Here is a 22,973-nt window from a genome sequence, read left to right on the forward strand (position 1 = left end):
TGGGCCTGGATGAACCTTCTCATCATCCGGTCCAGATCAGCATCAGAAAGGCTATGTGTAGATCTCGACGAGGCTACCGAGGTAGGCCTGGAGTGCCTCCTCGATAGCCTCGACGGAGATCGGGTCTCCTCCTCCCCAGGACCCGGTGAAAAGCACACAGGGGACCGGAGCCGAGAAGGAGGAGACCGAGCCGACAACGGAGCCGGGGGAGAAGCCCGCTTGGCTGGCGGGGCGAAACAGAGGTCTCGGCCCGCTTGTGGTGCTTCTCCCTCCGGTCCTTTTTTCGCATCCTCTCCTCTCCAGAAGCGGGAGGTTGAGTCCCAGGAGCAGGAGGGTGCCACAGGGGAACAACCGTAGCCACAGCTGTTCCCGAAGGAGCGGAGGCGGGCCGAGTCTGGCGGTAAAGACCCGCCAAGACAAGCTTGGACCTCCGCTCCCTCAGTGCCCTGGGGTTGAACCCTGCACAAATGGAACAACCAGATGTGAGGTGTTCAACCCCCAGACACTTAACACACCGAGTGTGGCCATCAGCCGGTGAGAGCTTATGGCCACACTCAGAGCATTTGGAGAAAATAGATTTAGGCTGATCAGCCATAATCTATAAAGCTACTAAAAGTAACTTAAACAAAAAGACACACAGGCCCAACACACACACTCTACGCAACAGCGAGGGGAGGGAAAAAAAATTACTTAATTTAACTCAAAATAAAACTATCAAAGAGGGAAACCTAAACTTTCACACAGAAATACACAAATTAACTAAAATTTTCTGTTTTAACAGGTAATAAATCACCACTTAGCTGAGAGCTATGAATGCAAATCCAGTCACCAGCGCGGCAAACGAGATCTGAGGTCATGAGGGTAGAGCTGGGCATTATGGGTGAGGGGAGGAGCTGAGAGCTTGGATCCATAGCTGGAAAACCATGCCGGTTCGGATCCGATATCGGATCCATAACCCACAGGTTGCAGACAAATGAATATCCTACTTCAGATCAAATAGTTACAATCATAGATCTTTCCCTCAAAAATGAAAAAGAAGAAGTTTTAACTTTGATAAACTATTTATTACAATAAGTCCATGCCAGGGCTATGTCAGTCTCTGATGTAGTCATCTCACTCTCTCGCTCTCAGATATCTAAAACCTTTACTTTGGCAGAGCTTCAGAATCGACTCGCACAGGCGACAATGAATGAATCTCAGCCTGTTCTGGAGACAGCTGCCATGGAACCTATTCTATCACTTTTACCTTTTTTTCCCACATCAGCAGGTACTGCTATTTAGAAGTTTGTGCTAGATGTATAGTACAAGTGCCTTATGTTGTTCCTCAGTAAGTGTTCTTTTTTGGGTCTGCAGTATGACAGACTTCAGCAATTCAGGAGCATGCATTAGAAAATTCTCAGCTTCAATCTGTAGTTGAGTGTTACCCATAGTGTTTTATATTTATGCATTACATCTTTAGTATACCAAGCTTTTTGGGTTTCTTGTGCTTACTCAAATTCTGACTTCAGACAGGATATGGGTTGTTGTTGTTGTGTCTTTCTGCTTTTCCCGGTTAGGGGTCACCACAGCGGAACTCCGGTCTGCTAATGATTGGCAGTAGATTTTTACGTGCCGAGTTGCCAGCCCTGACGCACAACCTTCAACGAAGGTACGCCCATTCACGCATGGCTCCACACAGAAGACGCTCTAGCTGAGAATCGAACAGGACAACGTCTTACTGTGAGGTGACAACGCTACCGCAGCACCACCACAGGATATGGGTGCTGCTGTTATTTAAGATGGTAACCTTGTGAGCAGCCACTGTGCCATTTAGATATGGATGAAGACAGCCACACAAACTGCATAATTCATAGCTCTAAGAGATACAATGTGGCAGCATACTATAGTTCTGAACAGTGCTCAGTCTCCATCACTCACTGGTCAAACATCATGCTGATAAATTTTTATTATGTTTCACATCACAGCTCATTCAAACTGGCTATTAGACCGTGGAAACCTAGGGATAAACGCAATGTGGGTGAAGTTCCAAACAATGACACAAACTGACAAATTCTTGGCCTTTAAACTATGGCCCACTGTCTAAAATTAGAATGATGGTATCCTGTAATATTTATACAGCCCTTTCAGTATTTGGATGACAGCATTAGATTGAGTCTCAATTAATCTAATCACCTTCTGCTACTTGGAGTAACAGTCCACAGCTAGTAAGTATTTGGACTCCAGAGGTTAGGACAAATCAACTGTCAACACCACCCCCCAAGAGTCTTCTGAGATTTCATGCAACAGCACCTCCTCCTTATGCTGACCCTTTCTGAATTGATTCTATTACTGCAGGAAATGACTAACTCCTCAATTTCAAGAAGCACACCAGGCAAAATAGGATATCATGGTCCTGCTCTTTGCATCTGACAATTCCCAAGTGAACTTAATGAATATTTGACACATCACCTTTCTCAGAAGTGTAGCACAATCACCCTGATTTAAACTTACTGCATCCTGACAAAGAAAATAAGACTGAATTAACGTGTGATTTTTTATGTCATTTCGACCAACCCTTCAGCATGGCTGGCTTTAAGTACAGCATCTCAGGATTCCTTTTCACAACATCATACAAGTTCTTGATACAGTTCCTTTTCTGAGGAACAGGTATATGAAATAGAGTGAGCACTTCTTATCGACTGCCCAGCAACTTTATATTTGCTAGCCCTATTGGGATAGGCCCCAATGAAACATATGTCATATGTATGCCTTTGACAGGCTTATATTTACTTGTGTGTAAAAACACCAAAGATTAGCATCATCTGAAGATGCAGGGGAACTCCATGCAGGGGCTTCTGAAAAATGCTCTTTAATGGTTTAAGGCCTGACTCTACAGTTAATGACTTCCCATACACAATGGCTAAAAACTCTGTCAGTCTGAGCATCCACTGGGACTCTAGATCAACATATGCTAGTGGATGACCATCCTGCAGCAGAACAACATAGACACAAGGCTGACTGGCATCAACCTGCTTAACCAGCTGATTTTCTTGTACCACAGTATCTCAGGGTGGGAGTCTCTGTTACTAGTTTCTTTAGAAATCTAAAACAATGACCATGTTTACACTCTTAGCATCACTTATAATTCATTTTAGAATTTCTTTAATGGAAAGGACACTTAGAAAACATAGGTATGAATACAGACACATACTGGACTATACCAAAAAACCTTTGGAGTATTGACTTACTATCCAGCTATTCCATCCTCAGTAGAGCTCACACCTTCCACGGATCAGGTCTTATGTTTTTTCTGTTAGCATGTGGACTCATGTTTGAGACAGACTGGGCCCCATACCGATATCTCTTTTGATTCAGTTTAAAGTTGTAATGATGCTATCAACATTTCAAGCTGTGGTCATGTTTGGTCCTGGTCTGACCCAGACAAGTATGTAACTGATAACATTAATCATCTCTTCGAGTTCTTCCAGAGTATGTCACTGGTAAGGTAAATTGTCTCATTCAGTCTATCCAGTATGTCAGGCATTGCTCTTTGAAATACTTCTGATGTTGATAAGATTCCAAATGGCAAATGGAGGAACTAATTTCATCCAAGTGGCAAACTGAAGACACACACTGGAATATTGGTTATCATGCTTAATTTGCCAAAAGCCATGATAAGCATCTAGAACTGAGAGGCATGTAGCCTTTGGCATCATCAATACTATTTATCCAACAGTCTTTACAGGATAATTTTCATTCTTGACTGTTTTTTGTTTTTATTCTTATGGGTCTATGCAAATTGATTTTACTAAATTTAGCTACTGTTATCATACTGTTGGCCAAGTCTGGGGGTTCTACTGCCAGAATATTACCCCACTTGCTCCACTCCATGTGAGTTTTTGTTCAGTTTTGAGTCTCTTATGTTTTGTGTATCCCTCTTGAAGCATGGATCACAGGTGTTACTTTGGGTTTAAGCTTTAAAATGTATTCCATAGACAACAGCCCCAGGCCAATTAATGGATTTTAATACTAGCAAAAATATCCACGGTGATATCTGGAATCCCATCTACTTTTTCTGCCCTGCTTAAACTAATTTCTGACTCTCCATCATGGTTATACATGCTGGAGTTACGACAAGAGGAGGTTTTGGCATGCTATGCCTGACTACTAAAGCTGTACTTGCTGCTAGGTATATGACAATGCTACCTGGATTCTATACACTCTGCAGGTAAATCCATACACCAAGTATTCTTTTATTCATAACAGGCCACTCTGTCTTATGTTGGGTACCTGAGAGGTATAGCTTGAAACAAGTTTGCATTTCTGACTTTTTAACACATATTTAAGGAAATGTGCCCTTTCTGAGAAAGTCTGTGGCCTGAATACATTAAATGAATAAGCTGCTGCACTTTCCAATGTGCCCTTCACATCCAATACTTTAAATGATCTTCCATTCAATATGTTGCAATCAGCACCAGCATCCAGGCTGAAATCAACTTCCTGTCAAGTTACTCAGAATGTCTGAGATGGGTCTATATTAGAACATCGAAGTTTTAAAACTTTGAATGCTCTAATATCGACCCCTATTCAGCGAATGCTGAAAATATTGAACATGCAGAACAACTAATTTTTTCCCATGGAAAAAAAATTTGCTGTTCCGAAACACATACTCTCAACACAAGCACACCAAAAAAACAGCAATCCACACACATACACTTAAAATCCTACATCTAACCTTACACTAAACTGTACATACACTACTATCTATCCACTTACCTTAACCCAAACCCTAACCCTAAGGTCGGTCACTATCGCATACTGACCTCACCCGCACCCAAACCCTAACTCACCTACCCCGCCCTAACCCTAACGTCCACACAATCGCACACTTACCTGACCTGCGCCATAACCCTAACTCACCTACCCCGACCTAACCCTCACGTCCACACAATCGCACACTTACCTGAACCCAACCCGTAATTTTCCACCACAGTGCTGAAAACAGTGAAGCCACAGAAACGGCAAACCAACTTCTTTCCCTAGGAAATAATTTGGTGTTCTGCAGCTTCGCTATTTTCAGCGTTCGCTGAATAGGGGTCGATATTAGAACATTCGAAGTTTCAAAACTTCAATGTTCTAATATAGACTCATCTAAGACATGTGATTTCTTTCATCTTAAATATCCCAGCTTCTCTAAAACTAAAGTATTCACAGAACACAGTTTAATGATATCAACAACCAGCTCACTATCCAACCTCTATGTTTGCACTGCTTTTGGATAAACACGCAGCAACATTTTCATCAGTAATTTCTAACACATTTCATCTACTTTTATTACTACAAATTCTTCCACTTCACATCTCTGTGAAATGATTCAGAGTGCCATGTTTCCATCCTTTCTAACCTGTTTTTGGTATGCTGTGTGCTCTATATGCCTTCCAGACACTCCCAGTCTCTAATTCCTCTATGTCTTTTGGGTTTCTAATACCATGACAAGACCAGGCCCCATTCCTACGTCAGAGTATGATTAAAGCTCATGAAATTAATATTGTTTCAATCTCTGACGTTAACAAAAAAGTGCTCTTTGCATCCTCGTGCCCAGAAATAATTCCTTTTACAACTTATATGTTGTTACATGTTTTGATAGGGATCAACTTCATAATATCGAAATTTGAAAGCGCCAAAAACCAAGACGAGAATCACGAAAGTTAAAATGCCAAACTGCGTAAGTATTCCTAGGGCAAGTAACCCTTGCCCAATACCACAACAAAACACACCACACTAACTAAAACCCACCTAGGTGGCAAGGCTACGCCCCCAACACCCCCCTTAGCTACATATACCAACTCTGGGATTGCACTACCGTGGTTGAAAGGGCATGATTCCCCACATTGGGCAAGTGTTCACTTGCCCTGGAAATATTTGTGATATACAGCATTTTAACTTTCATGATTCTCGCCTTGGCATTTTGGAATTTTGCTATTCCAAAGTAGACCCATCGGTAGCATATCTAAATATGACTGTAAATTCTTTTTTATGAGACCCATTACACTTACTGCTTCTGAAACTGTCTGGTTATCTTCCTTCCACAGTGCTCTTGTTTTTGCCTGCAAAACTTGATATTTTATGACATGTCAGACACTATAATTTTAATAACCAAGTCTACTTTTGTCATTTTTTTTCATGGACTACTATATCTGGTTTTCTCATATATGTTTTTTGAATTGTTGGCAATGGGTGATCCCATATTATGTACACTTTCATCATTTTCTATTCTGCTTTCTGGTTCATGTTTCAATGGTTTTCAACTACTTCTACAGTGTAGTGTTTGCACAATCCACAATGCAACAATCTTGCCACATTATTGTGTCTTTCAGTGTACAGGCCTGCAGTTATGAGTGTATCACACCTAGTAACAAGGTGTGTAACTATTTCTAATTCTTTTTTTTTTACAGAACCTGCATTTTTCAGTTTCTCCCACATTACATTTTAAAGAAACATGCACATAGTCCACTGTCCTGTGCTGCCATTATTAACCTTTCAACCTTTGGTTTCAACTCAACATCTCCTTAACCATTCCTACATTAAATCCTGATCAACATGAGGTTGTTCCAGGCGATCTATATACTTGCCACTATATTTATGTCTTTTCCACATTTCTTTCCTTCTCATCTAACCCTTCTCTTTACATTCTTTCTTTTGCTTTCTGGTACATTCAGTTACTGTCTAATTTTTATCTATTTTTGGTATGATTTCCATTCCCGCTTGACACCTGAATGCTTCTGCTAAACTAAGCAGAGAGGTCATCTTAAGCTTACTCTCGTCATGCTGAGAAACTTTCACTATGGATCTGATGAGGTCAGTTGATATGCATGCAGTCCCATAACCACAGATCTATACATGTAATCAATTCTGAGGAGGTCTATACCTCCTTCACAGCATGGAATACATAATCTTGGTATACTCTGATTTTTACATATTTAATAAGCATGAAAAATTTTTTTTTGTTTGTTTGTTGTTTTTTTTTTTTTTGTCCAACTAATCCAATACCTTTTGGGGCCAGTCAATCACACCAAAACTGTAAGTTAAAACAGGAACAGCAAATTGGTTTATAGCTTGGACTTTATTCCTAGATATTAAGGCTGTTTTCAATATCAGTTTTAGTCTTCTAAAGTATTCCTTACTGAGTTTTATTCACATTTGTTCATGTTTTATTGCCGACCCTTCATCAGTTCCTAAATATTTATATACTTCTTCCTGCTAGCATTCCTTTTATCATATTTCTGGCCTAGACTGATATTTTCTTGGTACGTTCCGCCTTTAATTGCTGCTTTTGCACATTTATCATGACCAAGCATCATTCTTATTATCAACTAAGAAAGTTTTAACCACTTGCAGTTGTGCTTTCAACTCCTCGTCTGATGAGCAATACAATTTTAAGTCATCTACGAAAATTAGATGAGAAATCTTTAAGCAAGGTTGTTTTCTGGGATCTAAATTGTAACCAAAATCTATTCTGTTAAGTAAACAGCTTAGGGGATTATGGGCAAGAGAAAACAGCAGTGACAAAGATCACCCTGGAATATCCCCCTATGAAAATGTATTCCCGGGATAATAATTTGCACTTTGTCATGGCTTAATGGCAAATTAGTTTGCCACTGTTTCTATGGCTACTATAAAGTAACTGATCAGTGTGGGATATATGTTACACATCTGTAAGTATTCCTTTATCCATGAACGTGAGACACTGTCAAATTTTTTTTTTTTTTTTTTTTTTTTTTTATAATCTATCAATGCCATACTCATATTCTCCCCTTTTTACAATTCTCCCTTATTGCTTTATTTAGCAGCAATGATTCTTTGTTCTGCATGACCTTCTTTTGTTATTTTTAATTTTAATATTTATCTGGCTGTTACTTTGTGTCATTTCATATCTTGTACATTTGAACTCCTTACTGTTTATTTTTTTTAATAATTTCAGCACCTTTGCTATGTTCCCCTAGGTCTTCATAAATATTTTTCCAAAATGTGTCTATTTCTTCTTTTTTGGTAGTGTTTCTATTCCTTTTTCTATGTTTCCCAGTTCTCTATAAAACTTTCTGGGTAATCACTGAATTGCTTATACTTTCCTTTACATTTATCTGCATATCTTGTAAGTTGTTCTGCCTGTGCTGATTTGCAATAGTGTATGATAGATCCTGGTCTCTTCTGATACTCTGAGTTGCTTGCATCACATCTATCTTTCTAAGTATTTTTGTTGATCTGTTCCCTCTTCTATATTCTTATAAGTGACACTTCTTGCCTATATTACTTTATAGTTTTCTCTATTCAATGCTTCCACAGTGGCATTTTATTTCTTCCCTTCCTTTCTCTTATTACTCTATTTTTGTGGTAAGATTTTATCTGTTAGTAGTTTAGCTGCAAGTAATATATTTTATTTACTTCAGTTATATCACATGCATTTCTATTAATAGTCTTGATTACTATGTTCATCTGTTTTATCAAACTTCTAACATTTTGGGTCTTTTTTAATATATGTAATCTATTTCTTTCATCAATCTTAATATGTCTATCCATCTCTATTAAATCAAGCAACTCTTCTCTTTAATTATTTTCTTTTAAACTGAGGGCATATCCTTTGCTCTTGGTTTCCTGTGGGTATTTTACAGAAAGTTCCAGAATGTTGCCCTGTGACATACCCTCTACAGCTGCATTCTGCACCATCCGTTGCTCCATTGGGAACTCATTGGTCCATCACTTCACAATACTGCCTGTTTCAGAGTTATCAGTGCTTCCTGCGCATTCCCTTGAATTATCATGTGGCAATTGATCAGATGCTTCCCTTTCCACTTGTTTCTCCTTAATTTGGGGCTCATTTTTCCATCATGCTATGACGTTATCTCAGTTGCATTTTCTACACTAAATCTGTCATTCTGCAGGTAATCTATAACTTCATCTTCTATTTGTTTAACTTCTCCATTACTAATCCTCTTTTCTTCTTTCCCCTTTGTTTTCATATTTTTGTATTGCAAAATTTTCCACGTCTGGGTGCCTTTGCCTATATTTCTCTTCAAATATCTTTGGTGCATTTTTTTTTATATTAATTAGTTTTGGTGTCTCCTTTACATAATATTGTACCACATCAAATCTCTGTTTTCACGTCCATATTTCTTCTTCAGATGAGATGTCTCCTGCTCCACTTGTTTCTCCTTAATTTGGGGACTAATTATTCCAACATGCTGTGACATAAACCTGTGTTAGACTTTCTACACTAAATCATTTACTTTATAGGTATTCCATAACTTCTACCTTACTAATCTTCTGTTCTACATTCCTCCTTTGTGCTATTTTTTGTATTGAGAAATTTTTCATATCTGGGTGCCTTTGCCTTTATTTTTCTTCAAACATCTGCCTGCATTTCTCTTCAAATATCTTTGGAGCTGATTTTTTGTACTGATTAGTTTGGCTTTCTCCTTAGAATAAATATTGTGCCATATCAAATCTCTTTCTTTCCCGTGCCCATATTTTTTTTTATACCTTCCAAAAAATCTAGATTTTGTTCTTTATATTTCCGCACTCCCTTATTCTCTTCTTTTTCCAGAGGGGCCCAACGTTTCTTTGCCTAAGTAATGATTTTCATAAATATGATGTACTAATGAACATAAATTTGTATTTGAAGCTTTAAATAATTTTTCTTGTGCAAGTATTTTTCTTCTCTTTTGTCGCAATCTTTTTTAATATCTTCTATCTGGAAATTCTGGGCTTCTTGCACAATAGCAGCAATAAATAACATCCTTCTTATCCTCAATCATGCACTCTGTCTTCTTTATGGGTCTTTTATGACGAGTCAGTTTTTGCGATTTTGTGGACTACTACTTCTTTCATAGCTATAACCATATCTGTTACACTTAAGTTTTCATTGGGTATCATTTTAACCTCTTTTTGATATACGGTGTGCTTCATATGCCTCCCTGACACTGTCAGTCTCTTTACTGTCTGGATAGGACTATTGCACTTCAAAATTATCTTTATGTTGCATCTTAGGATTTTTCTACAACTTTATGTTGCACACATCCAGATCCTAATTTAATTAACGCTTGCAATTTCATAAACTGTACATATTTCCAATGTTATATCATACTCATACAACAGCTTCATTCTTTATCACCAGTAATACCACATATAGTTCTATTTTTTATCAATAATCTGTGAAATTTATCAAATTCACACACCTTTGTTCTGTGCATCAATCCTGTGGTATATTATTGCTTCTTTCAGACCTGGTTTGTTGTAAAAATATTTTAAACTATATAAAGTAAATTCTTTTTAGGCTTATAATACTGCTGAAATTTTCCTTAATTATCATTAGATTTGTTTTCTTTTTTCCTCCTCAAACAACTAGAAAAAGTTGTTAACCTTAATGACATCATCTACCGCAAGTTGCAACTTGCACTTCAGCTGATTTACACTTTAAACCAGATGCAGTACTGCATAATTCAAAACCACTGGGCACAAGGCATACTTCTCAACTATTCCTAGTTTTGCAGACTGTCCCCGATTTTGTCTGATATTTTTGCTCTGCCCCACATAAGATTTTTCATTTTCTGGTAATCACCGAAGGTTACAGTTGGTCAATAATGCCAGTCACTGGAGTTTCAAACTTGTTGTTTGGAAAATGCATGTTTTATTACATTTTAAGTCAATTAGAATAACATTTAAAAACTATACCCTTTTTGGGAGGGCCTTTGTTCCCCCCCCCCCCCATTATTACAGCTTTGTTCAGAATTCTTGAGCAAAGAAGTTGTGGGATATGGCCCTGGCCTACCAGTTTTCTAGTAAATTTAATTGTAGATTCAAGTAATTTGGTAGACTTAAGACTGCCAATACATCCATTTTAATTTAGCTGCACTATTTTGTATTATTACATGGTGTGTGGCCCTTTTCTGCGGCATTTCTGCAATGGAGGTTTTTCTTCTCCTCTTACTTGCTTCTTAGTAAATGGTGGGCATTGAAAGCACTCAGTAAAAGCAATGTCTTTCGGCTTTTCCCGGTTAGGGGTCGGCACAGCTGATCACCAGTCCGCAGACTGATTGCAGTTGAGTTTTTACGGTGCCAGGTTGCCAGCCTGGATCTCAACCTTCACAGAAGGCACACATGCACACCTACCTACCTGCAGGGAGGGCAGACTTGGCACAGAAGGCACTCCAGCAGAGAATCAAACCAAAGAACCTCTTGCTGTGAGGCGACAATGCTAACTGCTGCACCACCACAACAAACACTGAAAACACTCAGTAAATACTTAAAAAAAAAGTTTTCTCTTTCTTTCTAATTGCACTGCAAAGTACAGCTGAAGTTAAGTTGGCTTTTGGTTGTAGGATGGTTAACAGCTTTTTTTGATTTGTATTCTTTTATGTGATCAAAACTATATTTTTTCACAAAAATAAGCAACAGACAATTACTTTTTTGGTCAGAATTGCAATTCTGTACTTCTGATCGACACCATGTAACACACAACACAGACAACCCTGATAAGGAGTGGACACTAGACCTGTTCCAAGAGGACATCTGAGATCCTTAGCAAAGTTATATCTGGGACTGGACCGATCAGCTCAGACATGTAGCTATATAACACCATTTGCAAAAATCTACCCTGTCCCTGTTTATTCTTCTTCAAGTTGATGCAAATTCAGACAGCTTACCACAATAATCCTGCAGGGTATTTGAGACTTTTGTTGCACCACACAGTGGGCATGCCTCTTGTAAATCTTTGCAGGCAGCACCAGGGAAATTCAAGGGTGTCTGACATCTGGATGCCATTCAAACCTTACAACAGGGATTCACAATCTTTCTGGGAAACTGGGCTGACCTTAAGAAAAAAAAAAAAAAAAGGACTGCCATCCCACTGTCTCTCCACTGTGTTCAAAGCCTGCTGCCTCTTCTGCACACCTTGTATCAGATCCTGGAAAGCTGAGCTGAGGACCTCTCCTTGTAAGCAAATATCCTGAATGGCCTGTCTACTTATCTATCCTTTCCCAGAAAGTACATGATGGCATGCACTTGCAGGAGGGCTGTACATGTTTCAGCAATGGAGACAAGGAATTTTCAAACTTCAGACAAACTGAAATACTACAAGAGGGAAATCAAGTTGCCCACTATGAGTGTACCATCACATCTATGACTCAGAATTCACTATGCAACCATTTTACTCCTGAACAAACATGAATTAATTTATTCTTAATTACACGCACCAGAACGTCCAAGGATGGTGGCTGGATAGAGATGTATAATGGATTAAGGTTGGTCTTTTTAATACTTAACACGCCCTGCATGTCCACATCCAAAATGCATATCTTGTTTTCTGCCAGCACAGTCTGCACTGCTGCTTTACTGCAAACAAAAAGAGAGAAAAAAAGAAAAAGATGATGAGAGAGTGGGACAATTACTGGTTTACCTTAACACTTTATTCTAAAAAAAATTAGCCTCTTGATTATCTTGCCAAATATGAAATAAGCACTTTGACTAAAAGATTTCAAGACTGCCACTCTATTTTATATTAAAATAAGTTGATATAGTATGAGCTATTTACAGCTATAACCCTGGCCAATGAAATATAAAAATACAAGTACAAAATGCCATGGTTACAGTTAGTTAAAACTAGCAAACACTATTATTAGGAATAAATAAACAATGCAGCTAGGCACAAAGATTAGACTCTGCTATGACTCCAGATGTATAATTTCCAAGCAGTGGGCAGATATGAGTGAATCACTCCTATCTTGCTGCTCAAAAATAATTAGTCTAAGCATCAACACTGGGCATTACACTAAAATCCTATTACTTTTTTAACCGCATCATTCTCACTTCCCTGAACGGTTAAAATGCAAACAAAAGTAACTTATTTGAAACATGCACAACATTGGTTAAGTCACAGAGCACTTGCTTACATGTTAGGCAGAAAACTGAAAAAGGCAAAGATCTCATTTGTGAAAGCACTTGGTAGAAATATAGGAAAAAACATTACATGAATTGCTCTTCAAAAGGTTGGAGCTTATGCACTTGCAATACGACACAAGTTAATTTGGGCATGTCCAGTGAAAGTACAGTTGTGTAAAATCTTACCATAATGGTAGATGTCCCTCTCTTCACTGCTGCAGTATTCATTACATTAGGGATCCTCTGCCAAGGGCAGCCTGACATCCAGCCAGTATAGCAAAGTCTTTAGGTTGCTTTGAGGTACACCATATGCCACACGTATCCTCCTCGTGTAGCATAAGGCATAAAGGTGATGTCCAGATGTACCATCTTCAGAACTGACAGCCCCAGTAGGAACGCCAGAGGGGAGGTGGGAGAATGAGTACTGCAACAGTGAAAGAAGGATATCTACTGTTATGGCAAGATCTTCCAAAACTATACTACGTCCTTCCACATCACTGTTGCAATATTTATTACATTAGGGAGAGTGCCAAAGCTCAGGAAGAAGGATCAGCAGAGCCCTCTAGGAAGCTACAAAGAATGGCCCTAGCAAAACCAGCTCTAGCTCTGGAGTTTCCATCCAACTCGTAGTGCTTGGTAAGGGTATGCACAGAAGTCCAGGAAGCTGCCTCAAAAATACAGTTAGTATGAAACCCTTGAAAAAAAAAGCACCAGAAGAAAACACAGCTCTAGTAGAATGAGCCCTAACAAAATAAGGAAGGCTCTTACACCATGAAAGGAATAACAAAAAGAAATAGCTTTAGAGATCCAAGAAAAAATAGTCTGCTTGGACACAGCTAATCCTATGGACCTAGGATGAAAGGAAACGAAGAGCTGATCAGATTTCCTAATAATCTTAGTCTTATCCAAATAAAATCTGAGTTGTCTATGCACATTCAACATGTGCAGCACCTTCTCTTTGGCAGACTGTGGAGAAAGGAAAAAAAGTGGGCAAATGAATAGACTGATTAAGAGACAACTCATTCAGCACATTGGGCATGAAAGAAGGATTAGTACACAAAGGCGCCCTGTCCTTATGAAATGCCAAAAAAGGAGGACAAGCCATAAGGGCTTGAAGCTCTGATACCTATCTATCAGAAGTAAGGGTTAACAAAAGTACAGTCTTCCAACAGCAATGCTGCACGGAAGATGAAGCTTCAGGCTCTAAAGGAGCCCAAGTCAATTTTTCTAAAATGAAATTAAGATCCCAGGGAGGAGAAACAGGCTTCCTGGGAGGCCCAATATGAAGGATGCCCCTAAGGATTTACTTAGCTTCAAATCTTGAAACTAAAGGAGAAGATGAAGGCAAACAAGCAGAGATAGCTGATAAGTCGAACTTAACAGAAGAATAAGCCAACCCAGCATTATAGGAGAGAACCAAAGGAACATCCACAAAACTGGATTCAGGTTACAAGAAAGCCACTAAACAGAAAACCTCTTCCATTTGGATAAGTAGGATTTCCTAGTATTGGGTTTCTTGGTCTCCTGAAGGACCCTAACCTTGTCCTCAGAAAAAAAGGTGTCTATATGGAATCAAAATCTTATCACCCGCAGTGCCAGCTGAAGAGTGGACAGGTGGGGATGGATGAGAGAACCCTTGCCCTGTGTGAGTAGGTCCCTAAGGTAACTAGTGATGATTGCCCTTAGCTAAATACAGAAGAAGAGGGGACCAATGCCGTCTCGACCAAAAGGGAGCCACCGACAAGATTTTGGGAGCATCCTGTTGAATTTTGAACAAGACTTTTGGAATGAAGACAAGGGGAGAGAAGGCATAAAAAAACACACCCTTCCAAGAAAATATACGGCGTCCACCTTCCAATCCAGAGGACCTGGGACTCTGACACAAAACAGAGGAAGTTGTTTGTTCAGAGGTGGGGCAAAAAGATCTACTAGAGAAGTACTCCACTGGTAGACACTGTCCAGAAACACATCCCTGTGAAACATCCATAAGTGGGACTGAGTTAAGGGCCTGCTCAGAGTATCTGCCATAATGTTTTGATCTGAGGAAATGTAAACTGCTTGAAGAGTCACTTAATACTGGAAAGCAAGATCCCATACTAGGATTGCCAACCGGCAAAGTAGATAAGATCTTGTCCCCTTCGTTTATTTACATACATCACTGTGGTATTTTCCGTAAACACCTTGAGGGGTCCTTCATCTCTTTGATACCGACATGCTCTTTCTGTTGAAGAGGTGGCCACACCTCTTGCACCTCTAGGCAGCCAAAAGTTGCTCCCCATCCCACGTCTGAAGCATCTGTGAACAGCTCCTGAGAGGAAAGAGGGGAATGAAAAGACAGCCCTGGATTTATAGACAACTGCTGAATCCACCAATGAAGTTCCTTCTTGAGACAATGTAGAAAAGGAACTACAAATTCTAGGTGATGTGCATGTTGAAACCAAACTGACTTCAGAAACACTAAAACTTTCTCATGTGGAGTTTGGCCTGAGACAGCATAGGGATGGTGGATGCCATGAACCCCAGAGCTCTCAGAAATTCCCTGGCTGTTATAGAGGCCAGAGGAAGAAGTGTTTGAAAAAAGGAAATTAGTGTTAAGACCTTGAGAGGAGGCAGGGATGCCAACATAGACACATTCTGCATCCTGCACCCCAATAAAACTTGGTCTCAAGAAGGGGTCAGAAAATACTTTTTGAAGTTTACTGTGAACACCAGGCTTTGCAGAAGGGAACTGGCAAAATTAAGATTTTGCAATATGATCTCTGGAGAGGATGCTTGAAATAGATGGTCGTCCAAGTAAGGAAAGACTTGGATCAAATGAAGCCTGCAAAAAGCAATCAGAGCAGCAAGGCATTTAGTAAATGCCCATGGGGCAGCACAAAGGGCAAAGAAGGGTACTGAGAATGCCAGGAAGCAACAGAGAAAAGTAAAAACTTCCTGAAAAGGGGATGAATCAGGGTATGAAGATAAGCATCCTTGAGATCCAGCGACAGCAATTAGGTCTATGGAAGCTAAAGAGGGAACAAAGTCTGAAGGGACAACATTCAAAAGGAGGGCACCTTCAAAAAAGTGTTTAGATGAGAGAAGTCTAGAATTGGTCTCAAAGTACCCTCCTTCCAGAGCATAAGAAACATCCTGGAGTAAAACCCCTCTCCCTTTGAGAGAGAGGCACCTCTTGAATAATAATCTGAATCAAAAGATCTCAAAGCACGTCTGGAAAGAATGACAGTTGTTCCTGAGTGGGTTGAGGAATACCCATAAAAGGGGGAAGAGATTTCCAGACCATGAAATACCCCTGATGGATAATGGACAGAACCCAGGATCCTGAGTAATCTGTAGCCAAACCAGGACAGAGAGAACAAGAGGTGAAGAGAAAGAGGAAAATGGTTGGGAAGAATAGGATAGTCAGATAGCACCTGGTTAATCAGAAAAAGGAGACTCCTGAGGCACAGAAGTCTGAATAGCCTTTGCAGGAGGAGCCCACTTACCACCATTTTTACCCTTAGGAGGAGGGCGAGATTGCCAGCGAACAAAAGCTAGCTTACTGGGATAATTTGTATGAAATTTAGGTACAGGAGAAACAAACGCACTTAAATTCCTGTAAAGCCTTGCCCTCATTCTGATGGGAATTAAACTGACCAGAAACAGCTTCACCAAACAAGTGCTTATTATCTAGAGGGGCATCCATCAACTTAGCCTTAATATCATCAGGCAAAACTGAAGCCAAAGCCAGGAATACCTCCTCATCACTGAGCCAAAGGCAGCAGTTCTAGAGGATGTATCTGCTACTTCAAAACCATACTTGATGGAATGACGAGCTACATGAGAGAAAGTCCCTAACAGGGAAAGGGCAGAAGTTTTACCCTGAGTCTGGATGATCAGAAATAACCTGACAGGCTTGGGAAAGGAAGGCCAGCAAGTACCTGGACATATGGGTCAATTAATAGCCCTAAAAGGCAAGGTGGCACAGGTATAAACTTCTTGTCTAGCATACTTCCCAACTGCACCGAATTACTCAGTTTTTACTGAGTTTTGGGGTCCAAATAATGGGATGCCACGATTACCGAGTGTCACCCCTTCATTCCTGATTTTATTTTTAATTTGTTTTTCTTTTTTTTTTCATGCTTTTTGAGCTGACGTCATCACATGTACGATGACGTTAGCCTGTCGGAACTGAAGCTTAAGGGCATACATTTCCGGGTGGCTGCTAACGCAAAAACAACTGCTGTGTGGGGAAAATGATGGAAAACCCTCTGTTACTGCTGGGTGAGAGCACCGTGTAAACGACTGCTGCATTGTTCTGGGCTGAAAGGAAGGTATTTATTTGGTTTGGAATCAGAAACAACTGCAGGTATTTATTTGCTCTGCTTGTCCGCTGCTATGGAGCTGGAGTTGAAGTTTGCTTTTTTTGTCAACTGGAGGTACTTATTTGCTCTGCTGCTACGGAGTTGAAGTTTGCTTTGTGTGCTTTTGGAAACAACTGCTCTCTGCTGATACGGAGCTGAAGTTTGGTTTTTTCTTTGTTTGCTGCTACAGAGTTGGTTTGCTTTTTTCTTTGTCAACTGCAGGTACTTATTTGCTCTGCTGCTACAGAGTTGAAGTTTGCTTTGTGTGCTTTTGGAAACAACTGTGCTCTGCTGCTATGGAGTTGAAGTTTGCTTTTGTCTTTGTCCGCTGATACAGAGTTTGCTTTTTTCTTTGTCAATTGCGGGTATTTATTTGCTCTGCTGCTACGGAGTTGAAGTTTGCTTTTTTCTTGCTAGTGTGTGTGTGTGTGTTTGTGAACAGTTTGTGTACTGGTACCCAATTTATTCATGTAAATCACGGTAAGTGAGCTTTATTAAATGTGGTCACAATACCAAAATTATAACTTAGTGTCCTTTTACTTAAAACTTAATTCTGTATTTACTTAAAATTACCTTTAATCCAATCTTTAGTGCACCACATATAAAAGAAGTAAGATTTAAGCAGATATAAATCATAAGGGTCATTGCTACCAGATTCATATACGTGCATTGGAAAATCTGCCTGAAGCAAACATCAGTCTTTGACCACATCCTTTCAAGACATCCCCGGCACTTGCTCACAAAGTGTCAAGCTCTGGGTGTTACAAAGAAAGCATACTTTATGCTTGTCCCAGTTCTTTTTTTGCCACTTGAGCAAAAAGGGAGCTTCATTTACCTTCATACTGTTATTGGTAGACAAAGTTCTAGATGCAAAGCAGTCTGAGTAAAAAAAAATATTTTATGTTAGCTGCTTGTGTCTGAATGTTTTGTCTCTTTCGGCTTTTCCCGGTTAGGGGTCGCCACAGCGGAACTCCGGTCTGCTAATGATTGGCAGTTGATTTTTACGTACCGACTTGCCAGGCCTGACGCACAACCTTCAACGTAGGTACGCCCATTCACGCATGTCTCCACGCAGAAGACGCTCTAGCTGAGAATCGAACCAGACAGCATCTTTCTGTGAGGCGACGACGCTATGTCTGAATGTACTTTTCAGAATATTTTGTGAATACGATGCCATCTCCTGATTAGCTCACCAAAAAGTTATCAGACGTCTTTCAATTTCACCCCAGAAATATCCAGTTGCAGTATTTTGTCTGAGATAATATCATTGATACTAAAAGTTATATTCTGTATGCTAAAAGAGATAAAAAATATTTTCACTTTTATACAACGCAAAAATATTTTTCTGGTGCTCTTTCTATTCTACAGTGACATGCTAGAATTAAAATGCAGAAAAATCTAAACAAAAGGAAAAACCTAGGACGGGCTCTGGAAAAGCATAAAGTAAGAAAAAAAAGATTAAAACCATGAGGCCACTTAAATCTACAAAGGGGAAATTTATGGGTATTCTATGGCTAATTGCTCCAAGTAATGCTTTTACCTTAATGAATACTGGAGTTATGGTTCAGCCCCCCCACACACACACACACACACTTGCTGGAATGAAGCCCATTGAAGTTACTCTACTCCACCAGCAAAGCAAACCTTATTTTTCCAAGGGACTCTAAAGGAGAGAAACAATTTGGGGATAGTTTGTATGTGTTCAAGAGCAAAAGGTAAAGAATGTTCATGCTGAAAAACAGGTAAAAAGAGCCTAAAGTCCCTAGCCACCACCACTTGTGAATTTATGCCTCATATTTTTGTTCTATTCCTCATTAAATCTGTGGTTTTCAGGATTTTTGTGGCAAATCATTGAAGGACTGAATTTACTAAATAATGACAGGCATATGAATGTCAGACTTCATATTCTTCTGAAAATAAATGGTAATACAAAACCTTTTATTCTAGCAATTTTCTAAGTTTGTAAGATCAGTATTTGAACTTTGCCCCTATTTTGGGGCTGTATTCCCCCATTACTGGCTTTGTCCACATTTTTTGTGCTAAGAGGTTGAGAGCTATGGTGAGAAGTGAGAACTGAATTCATTAAATGATAGCCATTTAAGTTTCAGTCTTCCTGTCTTTCAGGAAACTGCTGATCTGGCATTGTGGTATGTTGCTCTGGCATAGTGGTATGTTGCTCTGACTGTAGTGCACAGAGTCCTGGGTTCAAGAATTGGCAGTGAAATGCATGGCGGTAACACACCATTTTATTCTAGCAACTTTTCAAAATTATACAAGCAATGTTTAAAATGTGTCCCTGTTTTTGGCCTTTTTGCCCCCCTGCAAGAACAAAAAAACTGTGTTGCTTTGTTTAGCAGATATCTATTAGTGTTTGTGCATTGTGCTATAAAATGTGAAAATAAAATCCAAATAATCATTGTAGACGTAAAGCAGTATTGCACACATTAGTGGTTATGGTAAATGGGGTGAAATAACCAGGTAATGAGACATTGGAATGGATGCAGGGGGACTCTGGTGCTATATTTTCGTTCTGTTCATCACTATGCATTTGAAAGTTGGTATCCCACAATTGCATTGAAGGGGTGGGGTATGTTTGCAAATTTTACGTTAATCAGTGTACAGATTTGTACCTATTTTTCATAGGCCTTGTCCAGATTTTTGATGTTTCCAGGTTGAGAGGTATGTTGCCTAGCCTTTCCATAGTTCTGTTATCTTTACTAGAGGGCAGTAATTTAGGAGAAGGGAGCAATTGAGATGGCTTGTCAGAAGCTACAGACACCACCAATGGGTAGGCAGAAAGACATATACAAGAACTTAACAGTCCTCAGACACCTTACAGAATCTATCAAGCTTCTTGGGGGCAGGGAGCAGAGAGCCTGGAGCCCTAGGAGCATTAGCAAATGCATCCAACAATGCAGCCAAGATGGGAGGAACAGCAAAAGGTCCTGGAGAATCCAATTGCAGCAACTCATAATACCTTTTTTTTGTATCTCAGAAAAATGAGCACAATCCCATTTAAAGAACTCCATCACCTTAGAGATTGTGTCCTCAAAAGAAATCTCTTCAAAGGGAGTATCAGGACTGGTAGATTACTCTTCCTCGGAGCCATATTCAAAGGAGAGGGAATCTGAGATGAGTATGTAAGGGATTCCTTAGCTGAATCGGGCTCCTCTTCAGAGGAATCCTGTTCCCTACGTCTTTTAAAGGGGGTAGATGACCAAGGGGGGCTGGAATAGAAACTCCCTGAGGAGGCTTCAATGCCATCAAAGCACTAAACAAGCCCTGAGTGAAGGACTGCCATTCACTCTGTGGATCCTTAGGAGCAGGAGAAATATTTAGTCTTTTGCTTTTTCATCAACAGGATGGCCACCTTATAGAATTTAGAAAGCTCTGACTCAGGATGGCATTCAATAATGGTAGTAGGGACTTCTCCGAATAAGATTTGAGGAATACCCCTATGCCCCTCAGAGATAATCAGCCGTTGCCCCCCCCCCCAAAGTGAACGTCTGCAATACCTCCTCAGATGTGCTTAAATAAAGTCAGATTTCCACCGGACTCCAACCCGGTCGCGGCAGAGGAATCCAATGATAAAGCCTGGTGAACTTCCGGGCACTCACTCACCTCGGGAGAAACATCCAGCGGAGACTGAACAGTAGAAGATTATGGCCTAGGTTTCTTGGCCTTCTTCACAGATGGCTGTCCCTCAGAGCAGGAAGTTCTCTCCATCGTGTCCTTTCCAAAAATCTTAAAGGACCACTATGGAAAAAAAATGAATGAACAAGGTGTATATCTAAACACTGAACGCCGAAAAGTTTGAATACCAAAACCTTGAACTTGAAAGATCGAATACTGAAAATATCGAAGCCACGGAACATCGAACTCTTTCCCAGGGAAAGAAGATGGTGGGCCGTTTCGCGGCCTCGCCATTTCCTCCACTGTGGTGTGATCTCGGAGTTGGTATATTTAAATAGGGGAGGTGTGGGAGGCTAAGCCCCCCACATCAGAAATAGTTTGTAGTGTATGTGTGCTTTGCGTTTTGTACTGGAACAGCGATTTTTTTCCCAGGTAAAAAAAATTGCTGTTCTCAGTCTTCAAGGTTTTCAGCTTTTGTGGTTTTGGGTTCGATGCTGTAACATTCGAAGTTTTGACACTTCGATGTTATGATAGAGACCCGAATGAACACACATATTTACATCTTTTCTTGAAGTCGTACATATTGCAAACCTGTATACACCAGAAAGATGTAGTCAATATTCATTTTATTGTGTTTGTAACCCAAATGCCCTCCTGGAGGCAGACATCCTAAGGACAGTTTGCTTTCTTCTAAAGCTAAATAGTACAGTTGTGTACCTACCATAAATGTAGATGTTCAAGTGTACTCACTGTTGCAGTCATTACTCTTGGGTTATCCTGCTGGCAGGCTACCCGCAGTCGGCCTGAATTCCAAAGTCTAGGTCCGGCGTCGGTTGCTATCACCTCTTCCCTGACGTCAGTGCACCAGGGGTATAAAAGATGCAGCCGATGCCATTTTCTTCAGTTTTTCTTGCCCCAGATGTCAGGTGCCCCCAAAATGGTAGGCTGAAAAATTATGCCAATAATTATGCATGCAGTAAAATAAACATTTCCTTCATCTGCAAGCAAATACACTACATAGGTTGTATAAGATAGAGAGGTATAGGTAAGTACCAGCAAAGAAAAGGGGGATGGTGGGTGGGTAACCTGGACTGCAACAGTGAATACACTCGAACATCTACATTTATGGTAGGTACACAACTGTACTATGTTCATCGTGTTTCACTGTTGCAGTCATTACTCTTGGGTTGAATCCCAAAGCTGAGTTTGGGTGGCTGGGCCTAAATAGGATTAGGAGAGGCTATAAGGCCCTGCAGAACTGCAGTGGCAAAGCCTGCTCTGGGTTTTAGAGTAGAGAGGTAAATGGTAGTGTTTTGTAAAAGTGTGCACTGAACTCCAAGTTGCAGCCTCTAAAATGTCTTTGCTTGGTACTCCTCTGAAAAAGGCTGCTGAAGTGGCTGCTGCCCTGGTTGAATGAGGCCTAATGCCCTTGGGCATTGATTTGCCATGTTGTGAGTAACAGAAACGAATGCAGTGGCCTATCCATTTTGAAATAGTCTGTTTTGAGATAGGCTTCCCTTGAGATCCTGCAGCATATGCCACTAGAAGTTGCTCAGTTTTTCTGAAAGATTTAGTTCTGTCCAAGTAGAAGCGTAGTTGTCTGTGTATGTCCAAAGAATCCAGAAGTCTCTCACCCTTATTCTGTGGGTTTGGATAAAAGGTAAGCAAATGAATGGTTTGGTTAAGGGCCACACTGAACACTACCTTAGGCATAAATGTTGGGTTCGCCCTTAGAGAAACCCTGTCTGGATGGAAAATGATGAACGGTTCCACAGCCATGAGTGCCTGTAACTCTGAAACTCGTCTTGCGGAGGTTATTGCTAGGAGCAGAGCTGTTTTCCAAGATAAAAATTTTTTATATCAGCTGTACTGGCTGGCTCAAAAGGCAGCAGTGTGAGTTTTTCCAAGACATAATTGAGGTCCCATGTAGGTATTGGGGCTCTTCTTGGAGGTCTTATATTCTTGGCCCCTCTGAGGTACTGCCTTAGCAATGGATGGGAAAAAATAGAAGGTTCCGTATTGTAATGAGCTGAAATGGCAGAGGTATGAATTTTAATTGATGAAAAGGATAGGCCTTTGTCCAGC

General features: G+C 40.1%; 1 protein-coding gene across 5 annotated transcripts in view; it reads right to left on the reverse strand.

Annotated features, from left to right (window-relative positions):
- The window catches only part of GUK1 (guanylate kinase 1), a 1,109,311-nt gene that overhangs the window by 279,983 nt on the left and 806,355 nt on the right, over positions 1 to 22,973 (reverse strand). For all 5 annotated transcript variants that reach the window (XM_044065890.1, XM_044065888.1, XM_044065889.1 and 2 more), the window contains one exon: positions 12,228 to 12,366. In XM_044065890.1, the coding sequence (XP_043921825.1) occupies positions 12,228 to 12,366 (139 nt within the window). The remainder of the gene's footprint in view (positions 1 to 12,227; positions 12,367 to 22,973) is intronic.

This window comes from Protopterus annectens, chromosome 3.part0 (assembly GCF_019279795.1).
Source record: "Protopterus annectens isolate FY-2018-M chromosome 3.part0, PAN1.0, whole genome shotgun sequence".
Lineage (NCBI taxonomy): Eukaryota > Metazoa > Chordata > Ceratodontiformes > Protopteridae > Protopterus > Protopterus annectens.